Genomic DNA, 27514 nt, shown 5'->3' on the forward strand with positions numbered 1-27514 from the left:
TTAACATGGAAAACGTCAGATTTTCATGATGTCCCCTTTAAAAAAAAATGTTTTTGTTAGGTAATTGTCACATTCAAAATGCTGTTTTTCCTCACACGAAAATTTCAATAAATAATTTGTTTCTTCTGTTTTAATGTTTGACTTTGTCACATCCATAGCGCTGTAATTTGTCATGACAACTTTCTTATCATTGTATTTACGCGAAAATGTTACCATGGTAATTTTTACACGATGGTACATAAGCCTATTGCATTTACAAGTTCAGATATAGAAACACTGTGCAACTTTTCTTCATGATTATGCATAATGTTAGCAAAAAAAATATTTGACAACAGCATTTAGTATTGTCACGCACTGATTGTGTAAAACTGATATTAACATCCATACATGCATGCACATCACGATATCTTTTAATCTCAGACACGTACTTCCGGTTTTAGCGGAAGTCCCCGCTACGCGTCCATTAAAAGCAAAATTAATGGCTTTTGTATTAAAAGCTGTCAAAAATTGAAGAAAAGCCTTAGAAATAAATGTTCTTCAAAAACAAATGATGACTGAAATCGAAGAAAGAGGCGGCGGACAGCATATGTGAGCGGATATCGGCGTTTATCTCCTGTGTGAAGGTACATGATGTTATTGTCTGGCTCTTTGTGTGTGTGTTGTGTTACGTACTGTATACAGATATACCGAGATACGAGCGGTGTCTCAAAACCTAGTGATAGGTTAACCTATAGATTTTACAGCTTACCTAAACAGCTTTTCCATGCATTTAAACCTTGCGAGTGCAAAGCCGAAAGCGGTGCACGAAATTGCGGTGTATGTAGGCAACTGATTCGGTTTCCAGACAGACACACATTGTCAATTTAGAAATAACACAGGCATTAACAGTATCAACTTAACTTCTTGAACTTATAAAACGCAACAAAAAGTGCAGGGAATAATGCATGTGGCTGGTGATACTGAACTTGTTGGTGATAGGGGTGTGTCTTCCAAGTTGCACGTTAACAAAGTATCTAAATATCGTAGTTTGTTTTTAGAGATGTACTGTATTACGTGAAGTGCCTTTGAATACCATGTAATAGTATGATAAATGGACTTGTTAATAATTCAATACCAAAAACTAAGAGCATAAATACAAAAAAATGCAGTTGGCTGGTGATCATCTGTATTTGTTAGTGATAGAGGTGTGTCTTCAAATGACACTAGTAGTAACTTAACTAAAAGTACCATGGTAACGTACATTATACATTAACAACCTTATAGCTTTCTGTTGTGTACTTTGTTATCTTACCATAATATGCTTTCAACGACATGCACCATGGTAATACCATGGTATTACTGTTTAGTATCATCACCTCTCTGCCTTATAGTAAATAAATATAGCCAATCACATTCAGTCAATATAAATTGTCTATTGGGCATCATCATTTTCATCTTTAAACAACATAAATCAATTTTTCTGGGCCAATTTCACATGTTTACAAACATTATAGTCGACGGCTGCACAGTATTCAAGGAAAATGCAATACTTGATATACAATAATGCTTTAAGTTTGCAAAATCTAGTTATACTTTATTATGATATATATTTTTTTAAACCTGAAAATTATTTAACTGACATAAGCCTGCTTGTGTAACACATCAAAATAAGCATGCGCGCACAGGCACTAACATTCATGTGCTAGTCTCAAAACCTAAAAGGACCGGAAACTTTGAGCAAGCTTATACACTACATATATTTGTCTCAAAATATCTTTTTTGTGTAGCTTTTGCTGAATTGGTAGAGCTTTGGGTTCAATTCCCAGGGGACACACAGACTGATAACAATGTATACCTTGAATGTCGTATTGGATAAAAGTGTCTGCCATGTGCAATATATCAAAACTGGTAAAAATAGAGCAAATGTGCATACCGTGATGTGCATATCGCAACAGTTAGCAATAAATGAGATTTAATTCGAATACTTCAAAAAGTAACATGTGTCAAAGTTTTAGGTTGATGCGAACTAGGGATGCTAAACAATTAATCGCGATTAATCGTTAGCAGAATAAAAGTTTTTGTATACTTCACATATGTGTGTAAACTGTGTATAATAAATATGTATATATATAAATATGAACACATTCATGTATAATTTTAAGAAAAAAATGTATATATTAAGTATTTATATTAGGGCTGTCAAAAGATTAATCGCGATTAATCGCATCCAACATAAAAGTTTGTGTTTACATTGCATATGTGTGTGTACTGTGTATAAATATTATGTATATATAAATACACACACATTCATGTATATATTTAAGAAATATTTGCATTTAAATACTGTATATACATTTCTATAATTTATATTATATATAAATATAAATATTTTATATATAAATATAACAATTTTTTCTTAAATATATACATGATTGGGTGTGTTTTTATATATAAATAATAATTATACACAGTATACACACATATGTTATGTAAACACAAACTTTTATTTTGGATGCGATTAATCGCGATTAATCTTTTGACAGCCCTAATTTATATATAATATAAATTATACATAAATATACAAATGTATATACACATGTAAACATTTCTAAAACATATACATGCATGTGTGTACATTTATTTATACAAAGTTATTATACACAGTTCACACACACATATGATGTAAACAAAAACTTTTATTCTGCTAACGATTAATCGCGATTAATCGTTAAGCATCCCTAAATGCGAACAATATACACTAGTCAACATTTGAAGTGGATCAAAATCTTTCATAAACCTCGTCTTAAAACTAATACCTCGGTGGATCTCAAACTGGGGCCCCGTAGATGGTGCCAGAGGGGGCCCCAGTTTAATGACATTTTATAAAATACATTAATTTATGTTAAATTCTGTATATTTAAACCTCAGAAACATAAGGCTACGAACCAACAGCACTACATTGTATAATTTAATAGGTTTTGATTAATGCAAATTTTAAGTTTTGTAATGTTTTATGTCAGAAATTTTCTTTGGGGGCCACAAAAGGATGCACAGAACACAAGGGGGGCCGCACGCCGAAAAAGTTTGAGAACCACTGCAATACCCAATAACCGTTCTTGTCATAGGACAACTTTGATGAACTTTTTTGCTTCACTAGTATAGTGGTATAGTATAGTACCTGGCACGTGTATGTTATTTGGGATATGTCTGCAAGTGCAACTGGTGACATTTATTTTATTTTGTTTACATTATTAAACTGTCTGGTTTGTTTTTTGCAAGCTTGTGCATGTATTACGGCTCCGTGATCAGTAGGAAGTCCTTATCAATCTAAAATCACTACAAGTTTGACTCGTTTATAACGTGCATTTAAAAAAGCAACACTCGTCAAACACAATCATTTAAAATATTCTTTATTATCATGAAAATACCTGAAACAATCTGAAGAACAGCGATATAAATATTCCTTTAGACATTTCCTGGAATAGTGTTTGGTATACTACTTCTTCTGTGGCACAAATGGTGTTTCTAAGCGAGAGCGCCCCCTGGCTTTTGGATGTGCCTGCATTTCACCGTAATTCATTCAAATTCATTCATTGAGAAAATGCGCATTTGCCCGATTAATTGTCACAACCCTAGTACACGGTATGACTATACAAATCACAACACAAATAGGAAAATGTTTGCGTTATTTTGTCACTTATTGGGAGCAGTATGCTAGCTGGAGCCATTCACTTCCAGTCTTTGTGCTAAGCTAAGCTAGCAGGGGCTGCGTCAGACAGAGTTACAGCACGCACGGAGATGAGAAAGATATGTATGGACTTATCTAACTCTGGGGGATATGGTGAATGAGCTTAATTCCCAAAATGTGGGCGTGTTCCTTTAACAGATGTTCCTGGACTTGTAATACATAAGGGGTCAATGTTACTTCCAAAGCATTTGTCAAATGTACTAACTTCTCGGAACTAATGTACCATTTTACCTGACATCACCAGAGCTAACTTACAGGTTTGTGTGTTGTCATGTTTACGTCCTACATTATTTTGAATATCCCACAATACAGAAGAATAACAGGTTGTAAATGCTATTTCATTCTTAATCTCTGTATTAAAAAAATGCTTAATATTTTCGTACCAGGGGAAGACGCTCAACATGGAAGACTGCTTGCACACTTCATCTGATAACCTGGCTAAATTGGTAAAATGGGCACACAGTCATGGAACAATCTGCACTCTCATCCCCAACCTCAAACATATGCTGAACGAGGGCTCTCATGGTACCCTCACTGCAATGTGGGGCTGCAGCGCTGGCCACGCCTACCACTGGCCACTGAATACCACCTGCAAAACAGGAAACAAGGACCGAATGTGTTACCAAGACAGTCGAAGCATCAGTACGGACAATATTATGCAGACGGCCGCCGTCATGCACAACACCCCTGCCGAGCGCTTCCTCGGCAATACCAGAAAAAGCAAATGCAATTCCAGTCAAGGCGATTCCAGTCAGATCCACGACTCGTGTGACATCTCCAACTGCAGTGAACCCTCCGAGTTGGACGACCAAGCTGATGAGTACAGTAACAACTTGTACGACATCGTCTGCGAGTCCTCGGCTACTGATGAGGATGGTGACTCCGAGCCCAACCACATCACGAGCGTTACGCACAGGAAACGAGCCGGTAAAGGACCAGGACCTGAGGATTGCACCGATCCAGGGTCGAAGAAGATTAAACAAGAAAGGGGTGAAGACTATTACAGTGTGGCCAATCCACAGATGTCAACCAGCTCTGAGGTTAACCGGTCAACTAGTGGGGTTACCCAGTCACCCAAGCCAAACTCCCAGATCAGACCGTTATCTGGGTCTGCGACATCCATCAAGGCTTCCTCTGTGGACATTGACCCCATGGGATTTTCGTCATTACCGCCAGAGAACTCTCCTGCATCCATGATCAAACCCATGCGTGGGCCTCCACATGTTAACCAGAACAAAATGCACATGAACTCAAACCCAGCACCGAGTCAAAGTATGACAGCCTTATCCCACTCTGGACGTATTGACGCTATGGGGGTCCTACACAGAGAGGAATTTCCCAAGTCTTCGTTGTCTTATGGAGAAGCGTCGATGCCTGTAAACCCTGAGATGGATCTTCTAGCAGTGCAGGCACTTAATACAGAAGCTAGAGGAGACAACCCAGGTAAAAACCCTTATCTATAAATAAATTTAGCACTTACAAGAACATGAACTAATGTGTGTGGTTGGTTGATGACAATTAACCATGTAGAGAAAATTAGGTTCTAATTAAGTCTGAAATGTCTGTGTCCCAAAACAAGTTACACTACACTTATTTACTGCCGAAAATGTTGATTTGCTCCTCAGTTGATCAATCACATTTGCATTGGAAGTCTTTGGGACAAGGTGTTAACATCAGAAATAACATAAAAACACATTTGCAACAGTATAGCCGGATTTAATTCAGGTTTAGATGAAAAGTGTGCAAAATCTTATTACTTTGATTTTCCACAAAATGGCTCCATCTCTGCATTTGCATACACAGTAGATTAAACACAAATGTATTTCTGTCAAAGCTGTGCGTGTGATGTTTGCAAGCTTTATTTATGACATCACCTAAGTTAAGACCATAAATTAGATTTATCACAACGCAGGAGTGAAATCTAACACTACACAATAGATATGAAACAGACTGGGCATTGCTCCGATCACAGACACAATTCTAATATAGAAAAATGCATTTAAAGAGGCTTTGATGTAACATGAAATTGCTACATACGATTATTTATAATAGCAGTAATGAGAGGATTTTTTTTGTAGTGACATGATGAAAGTTTAATTTGCGGGTTTCACCCAGGAATTTATTTTAAATGTAAATCTAACTTTGACTTTTTTTAAATCCTTAATACTGTAGGAGTGTCTAGTGTTTGTAGTTATTGAGCATATGCAAATATTAATACAATCGTGTTTATTTTTAGTGTCACAGGAAGCAGATAATATCAGATCCCCCACAGATAGTTTCAGATAGTTGATTTGTTTTTTTCCGTCACTTGATCTCATATGGTTTTTTTTATGGATGTGGTCAAAAATGTAGATGAACTACATTAGTAATATTTGTAGCTTGATTTATTTTCAGCATTACGCCTGTCATTAAGTCAAGTCAGAGAGATACAGACAATGAATGTCATAAGCAAGGGTTTTGACTCTTAGCCGATCAAATTAAAGAACTGGGAATAATTGTTGTATTATTGTATTAGTAATAACTGATGATGGCCCGTTGTATTAGTAGAAAATTATGCACACCCGAGCTGGTAATGCAGCCACGACACAAAGCGTGATGCACTTGTGTTTGAAGTATTGAGAACAATGTGAACAAGTTGGCCTTTCAATACGTATATATTAACTTTTTCTTCAGTTTTGTTTCTAGTTTTATATTATCAGGAATGAAGCATAAACAAAACTGAACAAGCACTATACTTTTGTTCTCTTTTTAATTTATTCTTATAAATTAATTTTATAATTCTTAATTTATTCCTTTTAAGTTATTTCAGTTAAATTTGGTAAAGAGATACATTTAGGCCGGTTGCCGGTTTTAAAGAGTCAAGGTTTCAGAACCACTAACATTTTCTGTAATACCGTTTGCAAGGTATGAGTTGGGTTTACACAAAATTAATTAAATGTAACTTACATTTAATATATATTACAAAAGATATATAATTTAAAAGGCTTTATTTTAGGGATGCACCGATACCACTTTTTTGGAATACGAGTACGAGTACTTGCATTTCAGTACTTGCCGATACCGGGTACTTAATAAAAAACATGATTTAAATTTACAGGTAACAGCTTTAGTCATATAATTTAACAAAAAACAAGGGACTAGTTTTCCAGTTTGTTGTAAACTCTGCCTCTTTGGACAACACAAGAGGCATTAACCCCTTACACGCCGCTCAAACATAGACATTTCTCAGAACATGGTATCGATCCCTGGTATCGGGGGACTTTTAACGAGTACTTTAGAAAATGTGGTATCGAGGCCGATACCGGTATCGGTGCATCCCTACTTTATTTTCATCCAGCATACAGGTTAAAAATAAAATGTATTGTGTCCAGTTAAAAAGTTGTTGTTTGTATGTATAAATCTGAAAATAACAAATTTTAGTGTTGCAATAGCAATACCGTGAAACTGTGGTATTTTTGCTTAAGGTTATCATTCCGCCAAAATCTCATACCGGCCCATGGCAAGATACAGTGGAACTGTAATGAGGTTGACAGACCTGGAACTACTTCATAGGTGTGCATTTACTGAAAAATAATGCACACCCTTGAAACATTTGTCAACCAATCAGAATGAAGCATTCAACATCCCCCATGGTAAAATATCCAATATAAAAATATCAGTTGCATTTGTGGAATAAAACTATACATTATTTTTTAGAAATGCAATTTAACAACACTGTATGGTGACTTGTTGTGAATGAATTCAACACCACACAGTCAGTGCTTTAGCCTTACTGTGTGCTCACACTAGTTGCTGAAGAGGCAGCAAAAATGCGCTATTCGTGCTTAGTTGGATGCTTGAAAATTTTGAGTTTATTCCCTTTATTAGAGCGTGAAATTGTAGTAATTCGAGACCGAGACATTCACACGTAAATTTGCTTCATGGCAGGGGCTTCTGCTTGGCTGGCACCACTCCTTTCTAAACAAATGTTCAAATAGGCACAATCGACTGCAGATTTGAATTTTATACATATATATTCTCACCTAAACTCATCTTAAAACTACAGTTTGTACTCCGCAATATTGAGAAACGGCTATTCCGTCAATTGAGTTATTAGAACATTGCTTAAATATATAGCTAAAATTTTGTAAACTTACCAGATTGTTAGACCTCCTCACTTTCTTCCACTTTTTTTTCTTTTTTTAATTCTTGTAAAAGTACGAAGATGTCTCGTATAGTGATGATGATTGTCCTCCATTGTTGTTTTGTATTTCTGCCTCCGCTCGCTTCCGGTAATCACCTCACTACTATAGCAAGCATCTGATTAGTTAGCGTGGCGCGAAAATCCGCCAAAGTTCAGATTTTTTAACTCGCGCGTTTCCCGTGGATGACGCATCAACACTCAACTGTGCTTGCTGCCACTTCCCCGTCTGGTGTGAACCCAACAATAGGTGCCGATTAGGGATGGGCATGATTAATCGACGATCGATAATTGATCGTTAAGAATTTAGTCGATGACGTTAATTTGTCTTAATGATCTAATGCAGGTTGCGTTGCCTAGCGTAGCGTGTGTCTTGAAGCAATTAAATGAATTTCACTGTGTGGCAGCAATTCAACATTTTACCACCAGGGTGCAATATTTGACACCATACTCTGTTATCTGTGACCTTCCGTGTTTTGATTTTTTTTTAAAAATCATGAAAAGGTCATGATTTTTTGGAACAAATGAGGTTTAAGAATGCGGCTTGCAGCTGCAGGTTCCGCTGCTTTAGAGCACCGCATATTCAAGCGCATATACGTTCCGTTTGTCTAACTAAATGTAGTTTAACTGTCTGCCACAAGTTGATCTTGTAATAAAGGTCTCATGGAGGAAAACACGCTGTATTTTTGTGTTCAACATTTTTGAATTATAAAAGTAAAATAATTATTTTTTATTATTAAAATATTAATGATTAATCGATAGTCGATCGTTAATTCTCCCGACAATCGACTAAAAAAATTTAATCGAATGCCCATCCCTAGTGCCGATCACACCAAAAGTGTTTTAAACGTTTGGAAACACAAAGTGTGCCACACTGCTTTTTTTGGTCACTTAAAAATAGAGCAGTGCGCTGCGTTTTTTATATAGCTACGCAACCACCGAGGCAGCTGTCCTTTCAATCAAATATTGAAGTGTGAGCGCTCTTTTGCTGTTAACTTTCATATTAGCAGAAAATTGCTTGTTCCAAAAACTGAAAACTGCCTCTCCTCTTATTCGATTGGACAATAGAAAAAATGCAAATGACGTGGGGTGCTTTTCCGCTCAGAATGCTCCTTCAAAAACGCCTAGTGCGCGAGACGACCAAAACACAAAGCATTTGGGGGGGATAAACAGTGCAAATAACGCTCACTGCCCATAGAAAACCATTTCAAAAAAGGCACCTGCCACTGCCATAAATGCGTTCTGTATGATCGGCCCCTTACTTAGTAAATGTAATGGCGCTCTCTTCCACTCTGCAATGAAGCATTAAGCTGTTTTCCCAAGAGACTCGGGAAAATATGAATTTCAATCAAGATGGAAATGGATGGTGCTGCTATTGCTTTACCTCCAAAAAAAAAAAAAAACATGAAACAACAGGTGAGTTGCTTGACACTTTCTCTCTTTTATTGAGAGGAAAATGGATGTCAGTAGATGTAATGTTATTAAAGTCTCATATGGTGACTGTGTTATCATAAGCATGCATGAAGATGCATACCTGTATGAGATAACAAGAGAATATTCATCATTTTATTTTGTGGACAAACTAAAATTGTATTCTGTTTACAGGTTCACATGAGAAGATGGATTATGCTGCTATCTTCAAAGCCCTCCATGGTTAGTTTTTTTTTGTGCAAGAACTTTAACATGTCTTTGTTTATATTATAAAGCTATCATTGTTTTAGGTCCTTTATTAAAATGTGAATTAATTGAAACCAGCCAACATCATGTCTGGGTCATATTTCATCCCAAAATCAAAAAATAGAAATAAGAAATAATCATTTTTCTTTTTTTTTTAAACATAAAGACGTAATGATATTATGTTCAATTAAGCACATTTCATATTAAAATAATTGTATTTTGGCATGTAATGTGACCCGTTTTGTCAGGTTTACTCTAAAACTGTGACAACTTTCTGTATTTAGATTTATAAAGGGTGAATTTGCATGAGGCAAATGAATTTAAAAGAGAAACTTTGCATCATTGCAAATGAAATAAAATTTCTCTGATGAAAATGGCTTTATTGTCTGTGGACTTGCTAGCGTGTGAAAACGTCGTTCGCAACGGTGATCAACGGCATTTTAGAAACATTGTGTACTTTGTATTTTTGGTTGATAAAAACATAATGGTCACCGGGAAAGAGTTTGTCCTTTTATTAAGGCTAATCATAAAATGCTCATTTGATGTATTGCAGAACATCTGATACCAGCTGCACAAAGCTCAGAAGAGCAATTCTGCTCATCTGATCTCAGTCCAAACAATGAGAGGTATTTTGAAGAGAGGAAACATCTGGAAGAGTTTATAACAAGCATTGGTGAGCTTGAGGTCAGATATTAAAGTAAATCGATAGAAACCTCACAGAGGTTTGTGAAATAAATTCTTTTTCTGATTCCATACGCAGATACTATAACCCTACAAAACCTTCAGACAGTCATTGATCGAATCCTCGTGTTTCACGAGAGAACTCAGATGCCTCTGTCTAATCCAGCGAGACTGGGCGAGCAGGAACTTTTTCCAGGCAGTGGATTGTACCTGCCACACTACAAACTGGCATCCATGCTGCAGGAGTCCCGACAGGACAGTATGAGACTCTTTCACCTACTGTTTGAGCATTTCTTCAGCGAGGAGGACCTTAATGGTGCAGTCGCTTTCGGGAAGAGGGGGAAAGTACCTGACGGCAAAAAGATCTTAGACAGAAGAAGAGTGGATGGGATTATGTGTAAGTATATTCAAGTGGACGGCACTTTTGGGAATTTTCACGCAATTCTGATGGGATTTAAACGGATCATATGGCTAGGCAATGTACGTATGTAGGTGTATTTGGCTCTGAAATAACTTAGATGGGTGAATGTTTACTTTTTTACTTGAGCATTATTTTAGCCAAACAGCAACTGTTGGTTAAAGTTGGTTAAAAGCTACTTACCAAATAGGGATGCATAACGATAAATCGCGATTAATCTATAGCGGAATAAATTTACATCATACATGTGTGTAAACTGTGTATAATAACTTTGTATAGATAAATGCACACACATGCATGTATATATTTAAAAAAGGTTTACATGTGTATATAGGGCTGTGACGATAACCGCGTCACCGCATCACCGCAGTAATGAGATGCCAACCGCGGTGCTGAGTTCATCATCGTCATCACCGCACTTTTTTATATTTTCTTTATTTTGCTGGTGAAAGTTACAGAAGTCATATGGTGTATGATATGAACTATACACAAAAGTCATTGTTAATCATAATTTACTGTCTTTCATCCTGTGTTCAAGGGTTCTAGAGAAAAAACTGCTTTCCGCACAAGGGGGAGGGACGGTGCATTAAACATATATAGGGGTTTATTATGTGCGCATGTCTTATAATTGTTATTTAATTACTTAGTTTCAGTACTTAAATACACACAAGTAGCCTACTGTCACGGGCGCAATCTTCTTAAACATGAAGCCATTAATTTAAGCGCGTCATGCTCAGGTGCTCTGATATTTATTGCATGCCATGGAACTGTACCAACTCACTCACTGCGCGAATAACAAAATCTCAAGTGCAAGGAAATCTCACAGCCACGCGCATTACATTATTCAGGTGCAAGAAGGTCACCGGGCAGCAGGAAATGCGCGTTGGTACTGATAATAATAGCATAATTATTTGAAACTATAATGGTCAAACATGCCAACTATAGTTATGAAGGCTAGCGCGGTCGGCTGTAGACCTATATGTCTGACTATCGTAGCGAGGAAATGCCACTATCTAAAATCACATCTTGTGATGATTAACTATCATGTGGCGTTTGTCGGACTTGGGAGCACCAAACATACCTTTAGTAAAGCATAAAACTTCAGCCCAGCAACGACAGTTGGAAATCTCCAAGACTTTTGCGAGAGGAGCAAAGTACCATAGTGACATCAGTCAGGCAGGTGAGGGCTTACTGACCGCGTGACCCGTTAATGCTGTAAACTAATTTCTCCAGCTCGGGATCAAAAAAGTTTTATTATCTTCTTGATTATGTAAATGGACAGCAGTAATTTAAAGCATTGATTGGAGTATCCATAAGTTTTGCGCAGTTATTTACGGGATGATGCAATACGTTATTTCGTTTCGTATCTTCTTTGTAAAATTATAATAAACATATTAACTATAGTAACATGAAATAGTATTTATTTTCGTTTCTTTTGAGTTTAATATGAATTATGGAACAGTTTTTGTCATTGTTTGTAACCCATTTTATTGTGCAATAAATTATTTAACGTTCAACCCGTTGCGTTTGGAGGAGTGCGTTATATCCACGGAGTGTTACCCGAAAAACACTCTAAAAATGTCTAAAGAAATTGGAATCAAGGTTTTGCTTGCAAGAAACAATGTTAAGCTCGGCATGTTCTTTCTAGTTTTTTTCAGGTTGCTATTGTATGAAATGTATTGTACAAAATGGGTTATAAACGATGACAAAAAATTATATAATTATTATATATATTATATATAAAAATATATATATGTATTGCTATATATATATATATTATACCTATGGAAATAAATATTATTTTATGTTGTTATTGCTAATATAATTTGTTGTTTTAATAATAAATAAGAAGACGTTTCCGATGCTTTGCGGGGGTGGGGGGTTGTGCTTTTGGACTTTGGGGGTTACTGTTGTGCGGTTAACCGCATAACCGCATGATTTTTTTTATGCTTCACCGCGGTGAGAAAATATCCTAACCGTCACAGCCCTATGTGTATATACATTTGTACAACCCCAAAACAGAAAAAGTTGGGACACTGTAGAAATTGTGAGTAAAAAAGGAATGGAATAATTTACAAATCTCATAAACTTATATTTTATTCACAGTAGAATATAGATAACATATCAAATGTTGAAAGTAAGATATTTTGAAATGTCATGCCAAATATTGGCTCATTTTGGATTTCATGAGAGCTACACATTCCAAAAAAAGTTGGGACAGGTAGCAATAAGAGGCCAGAAAAGTTAAATGTGCATATAAAGGAACAGCTGGAGGAGGACCAATGTTTAGGAATGGGAATGTTGTCCTATTCTTGTCTAATACAGACTTCTAGTTGCTCAACTGTCTTAGGTCTTCTTTGTCGCATCTTTCGCTTTATGATGCACCAAATCTTTTCTTAGGGTGAAAGATCTGGACTGCAGGCTGGCCATTTCAGTAGTCAGATCCTTCTTCTATGCAGTCTTGATGTTGTAATTGATGCACTATGTGGTCTGGCATTGTCATGTTGGAAAATGCAAGGTCTTCCCTGAAAGAGACGACGTCTGAATGGGATCATATGTATCTAGAACTTGGATAAACCTTTCAGCATTGATGGTGCCTTTCCAGATGTGTAAGCTGACCATGCCACACGCCCTCATGCAACCCCAAACCATCAGAGATGCAGGCTTCTGAAAAGAGCGCTAATAACAACTTGGGTTGTCATTGTCCTCTTTAGTCCGGATGAAATGGCATCCCAGTTTTTCAAAAAGAACTTCAAATTTTGATTCGTTGGACCACAGAACAGTTTTCCACTTTGCCAAAGTCCATTTTAAATGAGCCTTGCCCAGAGAAAATGCCTGTGCTTCTGGATCATGTTTAGATATGGCTTCTTTTTTGACCTACAGAGTTTTAGCTGGCAACAGCGAATGACACGGTGGATTGTGTTCACTGACAATGTGTTCTGGAAGTATTCCAGAGCCCATGTTGTGATTTCCATTACAGTAGCATTCCTGTATGTGATGCAGTGCCATCTAAGAGCCCGAAGATCACAGGCATCCGGTATGGTTTTCCGGTCTTGACCCTTACGCACAGAGATTGTTCCAGATTCTCTGAATCTTTGAATGATATTATGCACTGTAGATGATGATAACTTCAATCTCATTGCATTTTTTCTCTGAGAAGCTCAGAAAACTATTTTTCGCTGCAGCATTGGGGGAATTGGTGATTCTCTGCCCATCTTGACCTCTGAGAGACACTGCCATTCTGAGAGGCTCTTTTTATACCCAATCATGTTGCCAATTGACCTAATAAGTTGCAAATTGGTCTTTCAACTGTTCCTTATATGTACATTAAAATTTTCTGGCCTCTTATTGCTACCTGTCCCAACTTTTTTTGGAATGTGTAGCTCTCATGAGATCCAAAATGTGCCAACATTTGGCATGACATTTCAAAATATCTTACTTTCAACATTTGATATGTTATCTATATTCTACTGTGAATAAAATATAAGCTTATGAGATTTGTAAATTATTCCATTCCTTTTTTACTCACAATTTCTACAGTGTCCCAACTTTTTCTGTTTTGGGGTTGTATATTTATGTATAATTTATATTATATATAAATACTTAATATATAAATATTTTTTTCTTACAATTATACATGGTTGTGTGCATATTTATATATACATAATTATTATACACAGTTTACACACATATATGATGTAAACAAAAACTTTTATTCTGCTATAGATTAATCGAGATTAATCGTTATGTATCCCTATAATATACTAAAACAATACAAGCACCAACAAAAATACAAACAACATTACTATTAATTGACATTACTTAAGTGAAATTTTTAAAATGGTGCAAAGGAATCATTGAATCCAATTTTTTTTTAACCCCTTAGCATTCCTGGAAATGGGCTAAAATGGACAATAATTTTAACTGCTGTGTTGATTGTATCTACAAATCTCAGCTTTACAAAGATATGTGATATGTTTAGCTTTTTGTTTTTTAGTTGTTGTATGTGAAGTTTGCTGTCACATAATGCAGTGTTCCTCCCACAGTACATTGAAACTTTAAGGGGTTAAAATAGGAATGTTTTAATAGAAGCATTTGCTTTTTATTACAAAAGTCTAGGATTTTTACATAAATTCCAGAAAGTTTAAATCATAGTGTTGATTCCTTTAACCATTTGTGGGTGCTCGGCACAACATCACGCAGTTGCTTAGCAACGGCAGATGCTATGGGAGCACCCAAGCACTTTGAAAAGAAGGAGGAAAGCTGCACGGCCGCATATTTTGCACCCTTTAAGACATGAAATGTAAAACACCCTTATTAAGCTTTTTCATCAATGCATTGTAGATATTACAACTGCTGAGATCCACCAATCGGAGAGGCTTATGAATTTCAAAAGCGTTTTTGATTCAAATAAATTGAGCATATCTTATGTTTTCCAAGGGATCGGGCATCTATGATCTTAATTTTTTCACAATTAAGTAGCCAATAAAATTTTAATTTTACAGTGTTGCTGAATTTTATATCTATGGCAAAATTTAAATAATTGTTTATATATATATATATATTACTAATATAAATATACCGGGACAACCGTATTTTGTAGTTATTAACAGTTGCACAGAACAGCAGGCTAAATAGGTGTCCGTACATGTTAAAGTAACATTAACGGTTATTTACACGATACACAATAGCATACAGAACATACCTGGTTGCTGAATATAAATTAACACGATAAGCCAAATCAAGTTCAAGACAGTCACTGAATCCATTGAATTACATAAATACAAGAGCAGCATATAGCAAACTCTCGTGGCTGTAGATTGTAATGGTTTCTCTTGGTTCATATGAATTAATTTTGACAAAGTCGCACCTGACTGTAAGTCGCAGGACCAGCCAAACTTACGGAATATATCACCCCCCCTTTATTTTAGTGTGGACATAGTTAGTAGTCAGACAGCTTTCAAAATAGTGTAAATAAGTAGCTTGCAAATAGTTAGTGTGATGTATTATATAATGTATTTTCTTCATTTTTTCTTGCAGCGTATGTTCTTCGGTGCTCTACTATAGATGGATGGACACCTGTTGAATCATCCAAGCTGAAGAAGGCCTGCATTAACAAATGCCGGCTTCGAATCGGTCAGAAAAAGAAACAAGAATCCTCTCAAGAATCATTTCTTTTCTGCGACGAACAGTCTTCAGGCAAAAACGACCCATCGTATATGTAACTGTTCATTCGCAGACAAATGCACTTATACATACACTTTAAAAGATAAACGTTGTTGAAAGCAATTTCATGTATGTAAACAAATTGGTTTGAAACCATTAAGAATAATTTCAGTTGACGACTGAATCATGGACACAAAAATAAATGTTACTATTTTGTTGTCATTCATTAAACCAAAATTATCTATACTGTGATCGTAACTGAGCTATTGACTTCACCACAAAACTGTTTATTATAACCACTTATATTAGCTTTAGAATAGTCTAGTGCTTATTTATGTTAGTCATGTAGCATTGTAATAATCAAAACATGAAATTTTAAGTTTTTACTCGTACACAGTATCTTTATATATAGTCAGTATATCAACACAACCGTAAACTGTATTGCCTTTTTATATTCTTTTCGATTTATTCGCTAATGGTAAATTGATAACATCATTCAGTATTTGTGCATGACAGGCATAAAAATGGCGTAAGATATTTATAAGTTAGCATGATATTTAAAATATCATTTTTTTTTATTTGCAATTTTTTATTTTTACATTAAGCCTCTACTTAATGGCTTTTATTGTCTGTTACAAACAGCATATAAAATTACTGCCAGAGATGTGGAGTTTGGTTGAAAGAGGTATTGTACTAATGCGACGGGTCGCATATGTAGCATTAAGCATACAAGCAACAGTGTTAGTTAATGTTCGTAATTGCTTTACTGACACTGTAATGTGTCTTACATAGGTTTATTTGTATTCAGGTTATTCAGTCGTCTTGGTTAAACCGTCAAACCATCATATTTTGATGCAAAATGTATATTTGCTGATATTTTGGCTTTCAAGCTTTTCAAGTGAATTGTAAAAAACAGTTATTGTAAGCCTTCCTGTTAGCAAACAATGCACATTTTGTTCATAAACAAACAGGTAGTAACAGTTTGTGTTTTAATGACATTTCCTAAGTATTTTTACTGTACTTTGAGGTCTTGAAATGACTCACAAATGATAAAAATCATTATATGCCTTTTTAAAGCAGTTTTTTAAAATATTGGTGGGTTCAATACAAGAATCACAACCAAATAATACGTTCTGGTAAAAAGGACGTCTCAGAATCACGTTGTCTAAAATAATAGGGAAAAAGTCAACATTCAAGTTTTAATAAAAATAAGATCAAACTTTTTGTTAATGGTTAGGAATTAAACATTTACATGACCAGTAGTTTGTTTTTTACCCAGTTTCAGTGGTACTAAATTCTGTTTTTTGTTCAACATCTAGCACTTCCTCAAAGACCGATTACTGATACATATATTTTCATTATGTAAATACTTCAACAGTCCCGCGTGTCACCAGTGCTCTTGTCATTTTCTGATGCATTACAATAAAATCAATCTTGAAAGTATTATGTTCGTTTCATTTTTGCCGTTGTATAAATTGTTGGAAAGATTCATCTTGGCATTGGTTCCTTACAGTTTGATTGAAAAGTAGCATTTGTACTATGGTAGCAATTTGGCTTTATTATATGACTAGAATTGCATTGTCACATAATTTTTTTATTGGATTTGCTTTGCTTGTGACTTGTTGGCACCACATCAGTGATTTGATGAGATTTATTTAAATGTGGATTCTGCATGTCAATCTTTATTAAGTCATTCTGTAATTTCTTATTGGCAAAGATAAGAAATCCTTTAAAGGCGGGGTACCTGATCTCTGAAAGCCAATGTTGACATTTAAAATCACCTATACAAACACGCCCCTCCCCAATTGAATCTGGACCTTCTTTTGATAGGCCCGCCCCACATATACGCAACCCAGGCAACAATGTCAGTAAGTAGACACGTACCTTACTGCTGATTGGCCACAAGTGTGTTTTGGTACTCGACCGGCTCCCTCATCCAAAGTTTTTTTTTTTAAATTGTGAACCACACCTTTATATAAAGCAGGAGAGCTAACACACATCTTTTGAGGTGCTGGTTATATAATTTTTTCTCCTAAATATACCAAATTCACTGAAAAAAGGTCATGTTCTGAAGATAATGAAACTATATTTAGACCACCCAACGTGAGATAAAGTACTTTTTTGTCTTTAGATGTTTCACATCAACTTAAAACAAAAGCAATAATGACTGACATCCATTTCAAGGTTTAATTTTGCAATCTGAAAAATCTGAGTAACTTTCACAATAAATATTACTAGAGGAATATTCAGATATGCTATGCAGTTAAAAGATATTTTGAATCTCTGTGTCAAGCCAAATTTAAATAATAAAAAAAATCATGAATTTTGGTTTTCCTGCCTGTTTTCCTGTTCATACCTATCTGGACTTTATTTCCCAGAATCCTTTACGCTCCATCACCTGTTCCTTGATTGCCATTATAAACACCTGCCAGCTATTGTTGTGGGGTTTTTTGGGGTTCTTTAAGAATAAAATACTCAAGCCGTAGGTTTACTATCACCACCATCATCTCCATATATATTCAGACAAATATATACAGAGAAATATATACAAATATATGGGTAACACTTAACAATAAGGTTGTATTAGTTAACATTAGTAAATGCATTAACTAACATGAACAAACATAGAACAATATGGTTATTTAGCATTTAATAATTCTTGTTAATGTTAGTTGATGTCAATACAGTTATTCATGTTAGCTAATGCATTAACTAATTGTTACAACCTTTTTGTAAAGTGTTACCAATATACATTCAATATTGCAAAAAATAAAATAAAATGGAAAACATACCAACATACAGCTTAATGATAAGCACTACACTTAAACAAGTAAATGTTTTATGTCATGCTGTATGATTCCATAAATAACCTTTAACATCCTTTCTGTTGCACAAAATTTATCTGTAGTTGAAAGAGGCAAAAAAAATTGTCCTGTTAAGAAGCTTTGGTTTTTTGGAGAATCAAAAATGGTTTATTTATGGCTACATATTGTACCTTGCTTAAAGGCATAACCAAAGATTTTGTCATCATCAACTTGACCTTATGTTGTTCCATCTTATTATGAACTTTAAATGTATAGAAAAGCACCATTAGGGCCCGTTCACATATTGCATCTTTTGCACGCTCAAGTATTTTAAATGAGCTCAAGTATTTTAAATGTAGGTACGCGTATGTACTCTCATAATGGAAGCGACATGGTCACTCGTTTCTTCCAGGTGCGTCTGCATTGAGTTAAAAACATCTCAACTTTTCAGAATGCCGCAAGCGTACCGCAGGTCATTTGACAAGAACCTATGCGCCTAGCGCTTTCCATGCACTTTTAGGTGCGACATGTGAATGGCCCCTTACTGTGGGTTCACACCAGCCCCAGTTTGAGGCGTCAAATTCGCGTCTACCGCGTGTAGTTTGCCACTTTAACATTTTGAGTTTCCTCGCTTCATTCACGTATGAAATTCTAGTCATCAAGACATTCACGCGGAAAATTCGTGTCATGGGAGGGGCTTCTGCGATTCTGCTTGCTTCCTGTAATCATGTTACTACTAGAGCAAGCTCCTGATTGGTTAATGCAGCATGTTTTTCCACCAAAGTTAAAATTTTTCAACTCGCGCTTATCCCACGGCAATGCTCAATTGCGCCAACTAGACACGCGAATAAGTCGGAATCGCGTCTTTACATTGCCTTAACATTGAAATCACTCGCGCTTGGCGCCTCTACCGCGGCTGGTCTGAACGCAGCATTAAAAAGCAGGCTGTAATTTAGGATGTTATTACCTGAAAAACTTGACTTCTGCCAAACTGCCACTTGGCATGTTCATGACATTCTATGCTGTGTTTGTAAGCTTAAGAGATTCAATCCCCATTAAATTGCACGGAGAACCAGCAGGTCTTCAGGTTCTCTTCTGAATAATTGTAATTTAAAGAAGAAAGTCAAATGGGTGTTGAATGACATGAGGATAAGTAAAACAATCTCAGAATTTTCATTTTCAGGTGAATGATTCCTTTAAAAGGGTGTCAGTTTTCTGACATTGGTGGTTCATGACCATTTTATTATAACGTTGCCCTTATGCTCAGGCTCCTCATCTTGCTGGAAAATAAATTTTCAACCAAGTTCCAGATATGTTGCAGTCTCTATAAGGCCCTGTTTACACCTGGTATTAGGGATGTGCATTTATGTCATTTTTTCATTTCGATTAATCCATAGGTCTGAAGAACGAGTACTCGATTAACTGGGGGCGGGGCAATCAAAGGGGCGGGGCGTACACATCATGGTGAAAATGAAAATATTTTTATTAAAAACACTCAAATAAAACTTAATTTCGAAGAAACTATGACAGAACAATGAACACATACTAGATTCTTAATTAATTAAATGTTTTTAACAGAAACCTCTATCAGGAAAAGCTGCGTGATGAAGTGAAACTAAAGGGTTAATAAACACAAACCGAAGCGCTTTCTATATGACGCACTCTGCATAATATTAAGCCTTATATACAACATAAATGTACAACGTGCATCTATCTGCATAAAATGCAAGACTTCAACTAAGTCTTCAACTTAGTTATCTAAAAAAAAGAAAGTTTAGAGTACAATCGAGTACCCGTGCCCATCCCTACCTGGTATTAAGACGTGTTTTATAGGGATCGACCGATATGGATTTTTCAGTGCCGATACCGATTTTTGTTTCATCAGTCTTAGCCAATACCCGATACAGGCTGCCGATTTTCTTGAGCCGATATTTGGAGCCGATACTGCTTTTTTCATTCAGTTTACATCATAAAAATGACACAATGATGATGCCAAATGTTACAATTCTCAATAAAAAAAAAAAGGTAACATTTATTGAACTAAAAAAAAACTATATTTAACAATAGTAAAAACAGGTGAGGGTGCTATGGAACCATGAACTGCACTCTCCACAATGATGAGGAACTATCAGCAAAGGATATTGATTTCTAGCACTTTACTACTACAAATATATATAGGGGTGGTTTCCCAGACAGGACTTAACTTAAACTAGGACTAGAGCTTAGTTTAATAAGCTTGCGGCTTCCAGCACTCTGTCTGTAAATAATGGCGGAAAAAATCAGCGAACACGGCAGCCATGTATCAGCCGATGCCGATACACATAAAACTCGCAAATATCGGCCCGATATATCGGCCTATTACTAGTTTTTTAGTAGATTGAATCACAAATTGACAACACTAAATAAAGGTGTAAACGGGGTGTGAAATGTTATGAGCTTATCCACTTTCAACCACGTTCAGAGGTACGCTTTCGACCTGATCGCTTTTTTGGTGCTTATGTGGTCAAATGTGTTTGAACGCCACAAAAGACCGCCCCTTTATTTTTATTTTCAGTCTGATGATCAGGTTGGTCAGCTTGGCTTATAGGTTTTTAGTGTTCCAATCTGCACATTTGTCAACTTGTTAGACTAAAGCCCAGCCAGGTCTGGTTATGAGAAATCAGCTTAGAGGCCAGTTAGACCAGCTGAAGACCAACATGTCCATGCTTGGAGACCATTTAGACTAGTTGAAGTCCACCAATGCCAAGCTGGGATTCCAGTTAGACCATCTGACGACTAGCATGAATAAGCTGGAAGTCCACTTGAAGACCGTCCTGGAAGAAAATTTAGATCAGATTTTTATTGAGCAGAACTCTTCAAGATGAAAGATTCGTTTTTTGTAGATCCAAAAAGGCAGTCTGTGATTTATCTTTTCAGCTCTCACTATAGGAACTCCTGAGGTTAAGCTTGTTTTCTATCTCAAACAGTTCCTCCAGCTGTGTATGAAATAGAGAAGCTGAAAGCTCTGCTACAGGCTGAGAGGAGCAAAAGTGAGTTGATGGGTGAAACCATCAGCAGCCTGAGGCAGGACAAAGAACTTCTGCAACAGGAACTCACCAAGAAGGCTGAGCTTATCTGCGACTTTCTGCAAGACCAACTACGGCCAGGTAATCACTTCTTAAAATCTCAACGTGTGCTGTTTCAGAAGAATAACTATGAAGATAATAGGGATGGAGGCGTGGAGATTTTAAGCAGTCATTTAATAACGAAGGTCTGGTTTTCTCTGATTGGTAGATAAGAGAAGGACCCACTCCTCAAGTCAAATGGAAGCAGGCAGCTCGCATCAGATGATTGGCTCCCCTGTAGATGAAGGAGCTTCGCTTGAATCTCCTGCACTCTTTGACTCTTTCGAGGAGGTGGATCTTCTTCCGTCGGAGAGGCAGAGGAACATTAAGATTTCTTCAAAGAGAAGCAGGGATGGTGAAAACACCCGTGTGCGAAGTAAGTCTGGGCTGCCAAATTTTAAGTTTGTAAAATTGTCTTCACACTGTACGATTTTATTAAGGAATGACATGATTATTTTTCAGTGAAAAATGTTGTTGGCGTGATCGCACGATACATGGCAGCACTGCAAGAGTTCCGACGTAGCGTATCCATGAAAGTGGCTTTTGACAGAGTCGGTGTGGACCGCAACACTATTTCCAGGACAGCGGCCATTGCGGAGCTCAGTTTGGCGGCCCCTGAAATTTTCCACGCTTTACCGCCATGGGACGAGAAAGAAGAAACGTTGGCTCATTATGCCGTGAGATGCCGGCAAGCTATGGATGATGGCATTAAAGCCAAGATTAAAAGCATGAAAGCAAAAGGGGAACTTCTACCAATCGTCAGCAAATAAGGCCACAGATAACTCACCCAACTTAAAGGGATAATTCACCCAAAAATAAAAATTCTGTTGTCGTTTTCTCATCCTCATGTTGTTCCAAACCTGTAAGAATGAATTTTTACTGATGAACACAAAAGAAGAAATTCATCATCAATTATCACAATACTTCCATAGTATTTTATCTTACTATGGAAGTCAATGGTTTCCCCCAGCTGTGTGCTTATCACCATTTATTAAAATGTCTTCTTTTGTGTTCATCGGAAAAAAGAAATTCATACAGGTTTAAAACAATGTGAGGGTGAGTAAATTATGACCAAATTTTCATTTTGGTGTAAACTATCCCTTTAAGGGAACAGTTCATATCTATAATTGGTCTGCCTTTACAGTATCTTTGCTTTGATTGTTGATGGTAGGGCTCATTTGTGATAAAATGTGTTTGATCTATTTGTGTTTGTCATTAGAATTTAGCTATTCACACTAAAAAAAAACACATTGTTCTGAGTCATATTGCCTGTATTTACCTTTGTGTTAAACAACCTCAAATCAAATGGCTGATTTTATAATTGATAGCTTCCACTGAAAAACTACAGTGTTTGTTGGTGATTTTACCTCATGAGTCAATTTTGCATCAGTCCCTTCTGTTCACATCTTATCGTATCGTTCTATGTATTGGTTTCTTAATTTTTTTCTGTTTGTAAATCATTGCCACACTGACACATAAACTGACATCCTAACCCAAACCCCAATTCTATCCCCAACTCCATTCAACCATGGTTTTAAAGTTGACAAAAACATCAAGAAACCTATTTATTAAATGACATCCTAAACCAAATCCCAAATCTAGTGCACTTAAAAAAAGATTCATTCAATTTACTAAATTTTTTAAGGTAAGTGGTTGCAATCAATTTATTTAAGCTACATTTAATCAAATGTTATATGTTGCTTTAAAAAAAATTGTTTAAATGTAGCTAAAATAAATTGATTGAAACCACTTACCTTAAAAAAATTATTTAGTAAATTGAATGAATAATTTTTTTAAGTGCACTAGATTTGGGATTTGGTTTAGGATGTCATGTAATAAACAGGTTTCTTTATGTTTTTGTCAACTTTAAAACCATGGTTGCATGGAGTTGGGGTTAGAATTGGGGTTTGGGTTAGGATGTCAGTTTATGTAACAAAAAGTTGTTCTAAGCGAAGAGAAACAAACACATAAAACAACACAAAAAGATGTGCTGTATTAAGGACTGGGGTATCATACGCCCGCAAAATTGGAATTTGACGTATGTATTGCACAACTTTTCACACTGCGTGCTATTTATATGCAAATCATGAGAATGGGCTGGAATATCAGATCAGTGTCATGTACAAACATGTCAAGATGAAGAGTAAAGTGGAATAATTTAACATCTTGTTTACAAACTTATAGGTTTAATGACTGTTATTGTAAGTAATAAACCAAACGTTGCAATGTCACAATGATGCTTGTGTATTTTGTTGTAAGAAACTATTATAATTATTATCGTGACAATAACCAACTAGTCAAAAAAAAAAAAAAATTATTTAATGTGAAAAGTAATCTTTACCTAGACTTTTAACAGTCTCAAGTCGCTACTTTCATGTCAGCTTACAGTATAAATCATTTATTTTATTAATACTTTATTAGTAATAGTAATACTTAAAGAGGACCTTTCACAAGACTTTTTTAAGATGTCAAATAAATCATACAGATAATTATTTTTAGCATGTTAAAATTGCCACTTTCTTGGTGTGAGCAAAAATGTGTCGTTTTTGGGTGTGTCCTTTAAAGCAAATGAGCTGATCTCTGCACTACATGGCAGTGCCATGGTTGGATAGTGCAGATTAAGGGGTGGTATTATCCCCTTCTGACATCACAAAGGGAGCCAAATTTAATTACCTATTTTTTCACACGCTTGCAGAGAATGGTTTACCAAAACTTAGTTACTGGGTTGATCTTTTTTACATTTTCTAGGTTGATAGAAGCACTGGGGACCCAATTATAGCACTTGATATGTCCCCTTTAAGAATTGATTTTGTTTACCACTAATAAAAAATGCACTGCCTCAGCAGATTGCTTTAAACATGAGTAATGGCACAATCTATACTTCTGCGTAGGACCTACACTGTAGTAGCTCTTTGTAGCCTGACCAGCACCTTTCCAAAAATGTTACGACGTGTCAATTTTATGTCGACTGCAAGCGCTAGGATTGGTCTAGTAGAACCCCTCCCTCAGGTAAAAATAAATCTGCGTCACATTTCTGCTTGCGATGGTAAAACCAAAAATGGACCAAGTTGAGGAGCGATATTTAACAACTCAAGTTGCAACCATCATTGCTAATGCTTCATCAACAACGTATAAAACACGTTTCTTCTTGTAGAGCTTTTGCCTTGATATTATAACATGGCTGTGGACACTGCCTACTATGATCTGCATAACCGCACATCAGTGCAAACAACGCCCCAGAAGTATAAATAAAAACTGCCACGAAGCCTACAGCGTAGAGCAGGGATGGGCAACTTCGGTCCTGGAGGTCCGGTGTTCTGCAGAGTTTAGCTCCAACTTGCCTCAGCACACCTGCCTAAAAGTTTCTAGTATGCCTAGTAAAACTTTAATTGGCTGCTTCAGGTGTGTTTAATTATGGTTGGAGCAAACTCTGCAGGACACTGGCCCTCCAGGACTGAAGTTGCCCATACCTGGCGTACAGGCTACTGCGTAGGTCCTATGCAAAATTATAAATCATGCTTTATTAAGCTACAGTTGTGTGCTGCAGTTAACTGTACAAATAAAAACACTACCTTCTTCCCTTTCAACAGAGATAGATGATGGAGAATACAGGGAACAGAATGAGAAGACCATTCGCAGCACTCAAACGGCGCTGCGCAACTTTCGGGACTTCCTGTTTTCCAAGTATCCAACTGAGACCAGGGAGATATACTACATTCCCTGCCAAGAGCTGGACATCTACCTGGCTTCCTTCTTTGTGGATGCACGGCAAAAGGACGGCTCGGAGTATGAGCCCAACAGCCTTGCGAACTATCAGTGTGGCCTGGAACGCTACCTGAAAGAGCATCGATACGGCTACAGCATCACAAAAGACAGGGAGTTCCAAAGGTCCCAGGATGCCCTCAAGCAGAAGCAGATGGAGCTCAAGTTCAAAGGTAAAGGCAACAGACCCCACAAATCAATGAAGCTGACCTTTGGTGACGAGATGCTCCTTAGGAAACAAGGTCTCCTAAGTCGCTTCAACCCTGAGGGTTTGCTAAACCTGGTGTGGCTCAACAACACCAAGGCTTTCGGACACTGTACAGGCTTCCATAGCTCTGTGCTGAAATGGGGTGACGTACGCTTACTCGCCACAGAAACAGGACTGGAGTATCTAGAGTGGACCTACCAGGATTTTAGTGACCTCAGCGCCAGAATTAGAAGGTCTACGGCAGAGGGGCGCATATACGCTACACCACACTCTCCTCAAACCTGCCCGGTGCAGGACTACAAGGAATACGCCCAGCGCAGACCTCAAGCGATGCTCTTTGAAGACGCACCCTTTTACCTGTCCATCAAACCTGTGGTCAACCTCGCCGCCCTGCACTGGTACAACTGTCAAGCTCTGGGGAAGAACAAGTTGGCAAAGATGGTGAAGAAAGCCAACATTCCTGGAAGAAAGACTAACTTCAGTGTTTATCAGAGCTGTAGCTCCTTGTCGGAGGCTCAAAGCAATCAGTTAGTCATGATCTGCAATGACCTCAGACAACAAGCCGTCCAAACAGGAGGTTCACACGCTGGCAGCACCAACTTTGTCATTACTGGTTCTTTCGACTCTATGGACTCCACTTAGGTGAAGCTAGTGATTTCTAACAAACCAACCTTCACTGTCATAGGTAATCCCACCCTCAATTTAGGCCACAGGTTGGGACAGTAGTTGTTTTGTTAGACTATAGCAAACTTTCACAACAGTGTTTATGTTTTTGTCGGGAAGCAAACTTAGGAATAACCTATTTGTCTCTGCACTGGAGACAGGAGAAAGTAGAAACCCCACACGGCAGCTTTAAACAACTTTCTACAAAACCTCAGAATGCTTGTGAAGACAAATTATTCTTTGTATGCTCTGTTCTCATAGGTTAGGAGTTTTGTCTATTGTTAACAATTTTCTGTCTGTGCCATGTATGTAAAACTATGTACACACAAAATGTTGTTGTAAATTAGTTTACCCTGATTGTACTGTTGTTTTACAAGCCAGGTGCATTGCGAAGTACTGAACTTGCATTATTACCAGTGCAGTAATGTCGACTGTAGCATCTAGCTAACTTTGGTGTTTTTACTGTGTACAACAATTGCGAGACTGGTTAATGTTTTCTCTCACTATGTATTGCAGACACACGAATGTTATGTAACCAATCCTATTATCTTTATTCCTGTCTGAAAATGTTCTGTGTGTCAGTACTGTTTAGCACTTATGTGATATATTTACGATTTTTCCGTTGTCTCCCATTTGATAGCATTTAGCACAACTGTAGAATAGATGTTGATGCAATATGATACCAAGAATTAGACTACATCTCTGTATTATACATACATTCATATTTCCTCTTGAAGAAGATGTCTTGTCTGACATTTAGCTTATACATTTTCATATTAAATTCAAGTGTCAGATGTTTGTTTACAGGGAAACGAACTGTCCGAAAGAACCGGTTCACGGAAAAGAGTCTGATTTTCCACAACTAATTCGATCACATGAGCGTCTACACCACAAAAGAAATCCAGTCGAATGTTTACACCTGTATCTAGCGTTGTTCACTTGTGATTCGATCAACCAACATGCATCTTAATTCCAGGTGTAAACAGCCTGATAATTACAAATCTATGTCTAGATTTGTATCTATATCTATATATATGTTGCTTTAATGTATCATCCCTATATACTTCTAAACAAAACATTTGTTGTTTATAGTGAAACACCTAATATGCTTAATACCCATTTAC

At 36.7% G+C, this 27514-nt stretch overlaps 1 protein-coding gene across 3 annotated transcripts; it reads left to right on the forward strand.

Annotated features, from left to right (window-relative positions):
* The first annotated feature begins 439 nt into the window (after window positions 1–439).
* LOC135779578 (uncharacterized protein KIAA1958) lies at window positions 440–27426 on the forward strand. Of its 3 annotated transcripts, XM_065290347.1 has the most exons (6): window positions 440–623; window positions 4114–5170; window positions 9513–9560; window positions 10138–10257; window positions 10345–10662; window positions 15724–17292. In XM_065290347.1, exons 2-6 carry the CDS (start codon window positions 4129–4131, stop codon window positions 15906–15908), a joined length of 1713 nt encoding a protein of 570 aa, XP_065146419.1. In that variant the 5' UTR covers window positions 440–623; window positions 4114–4128; the 3' UTR covers window positions 15909–17292. The 3 variants fall into 3 exon arrangements, with proteins under 3 accessions (XP_065146419.1, XP_065146418.1, XP_065146417.1); XM_065290346.2 differs by lacking the exons at window positions 9513–9560; window positions 10138–10257; window positions 10345–10662; window positions 15724–17292 and adding exons at window positions 21620–21799; window positions 21927–22133; window positions 22220–23297; XM_065290345.2 differs by lacking the exons at window positions 9513–9560; window positions 10138–10257; window positions 10345–10662; window positions 15724–17292 and adding an exon at window positions 25348–27426.
* Window positions 27427–27514: the final 88 nt, after the last annotated feature.

The sequence above is a fragment of the Paramisgurnus dabryanus genome, chromosome 10, assembly GCF_030506205.2.
Source record: "Paramisgurnus dabryanus chromosome 10, PD_genome_1.1, whole genome shotgun sequence".
Classification (NCBI taxonomy): Eukaryota; Metazoa; Chordata; class Actinopteri; order Cypriniformes; family Cobitidae; genus Paramisgurnus; species Paramisgurnus dabryanus.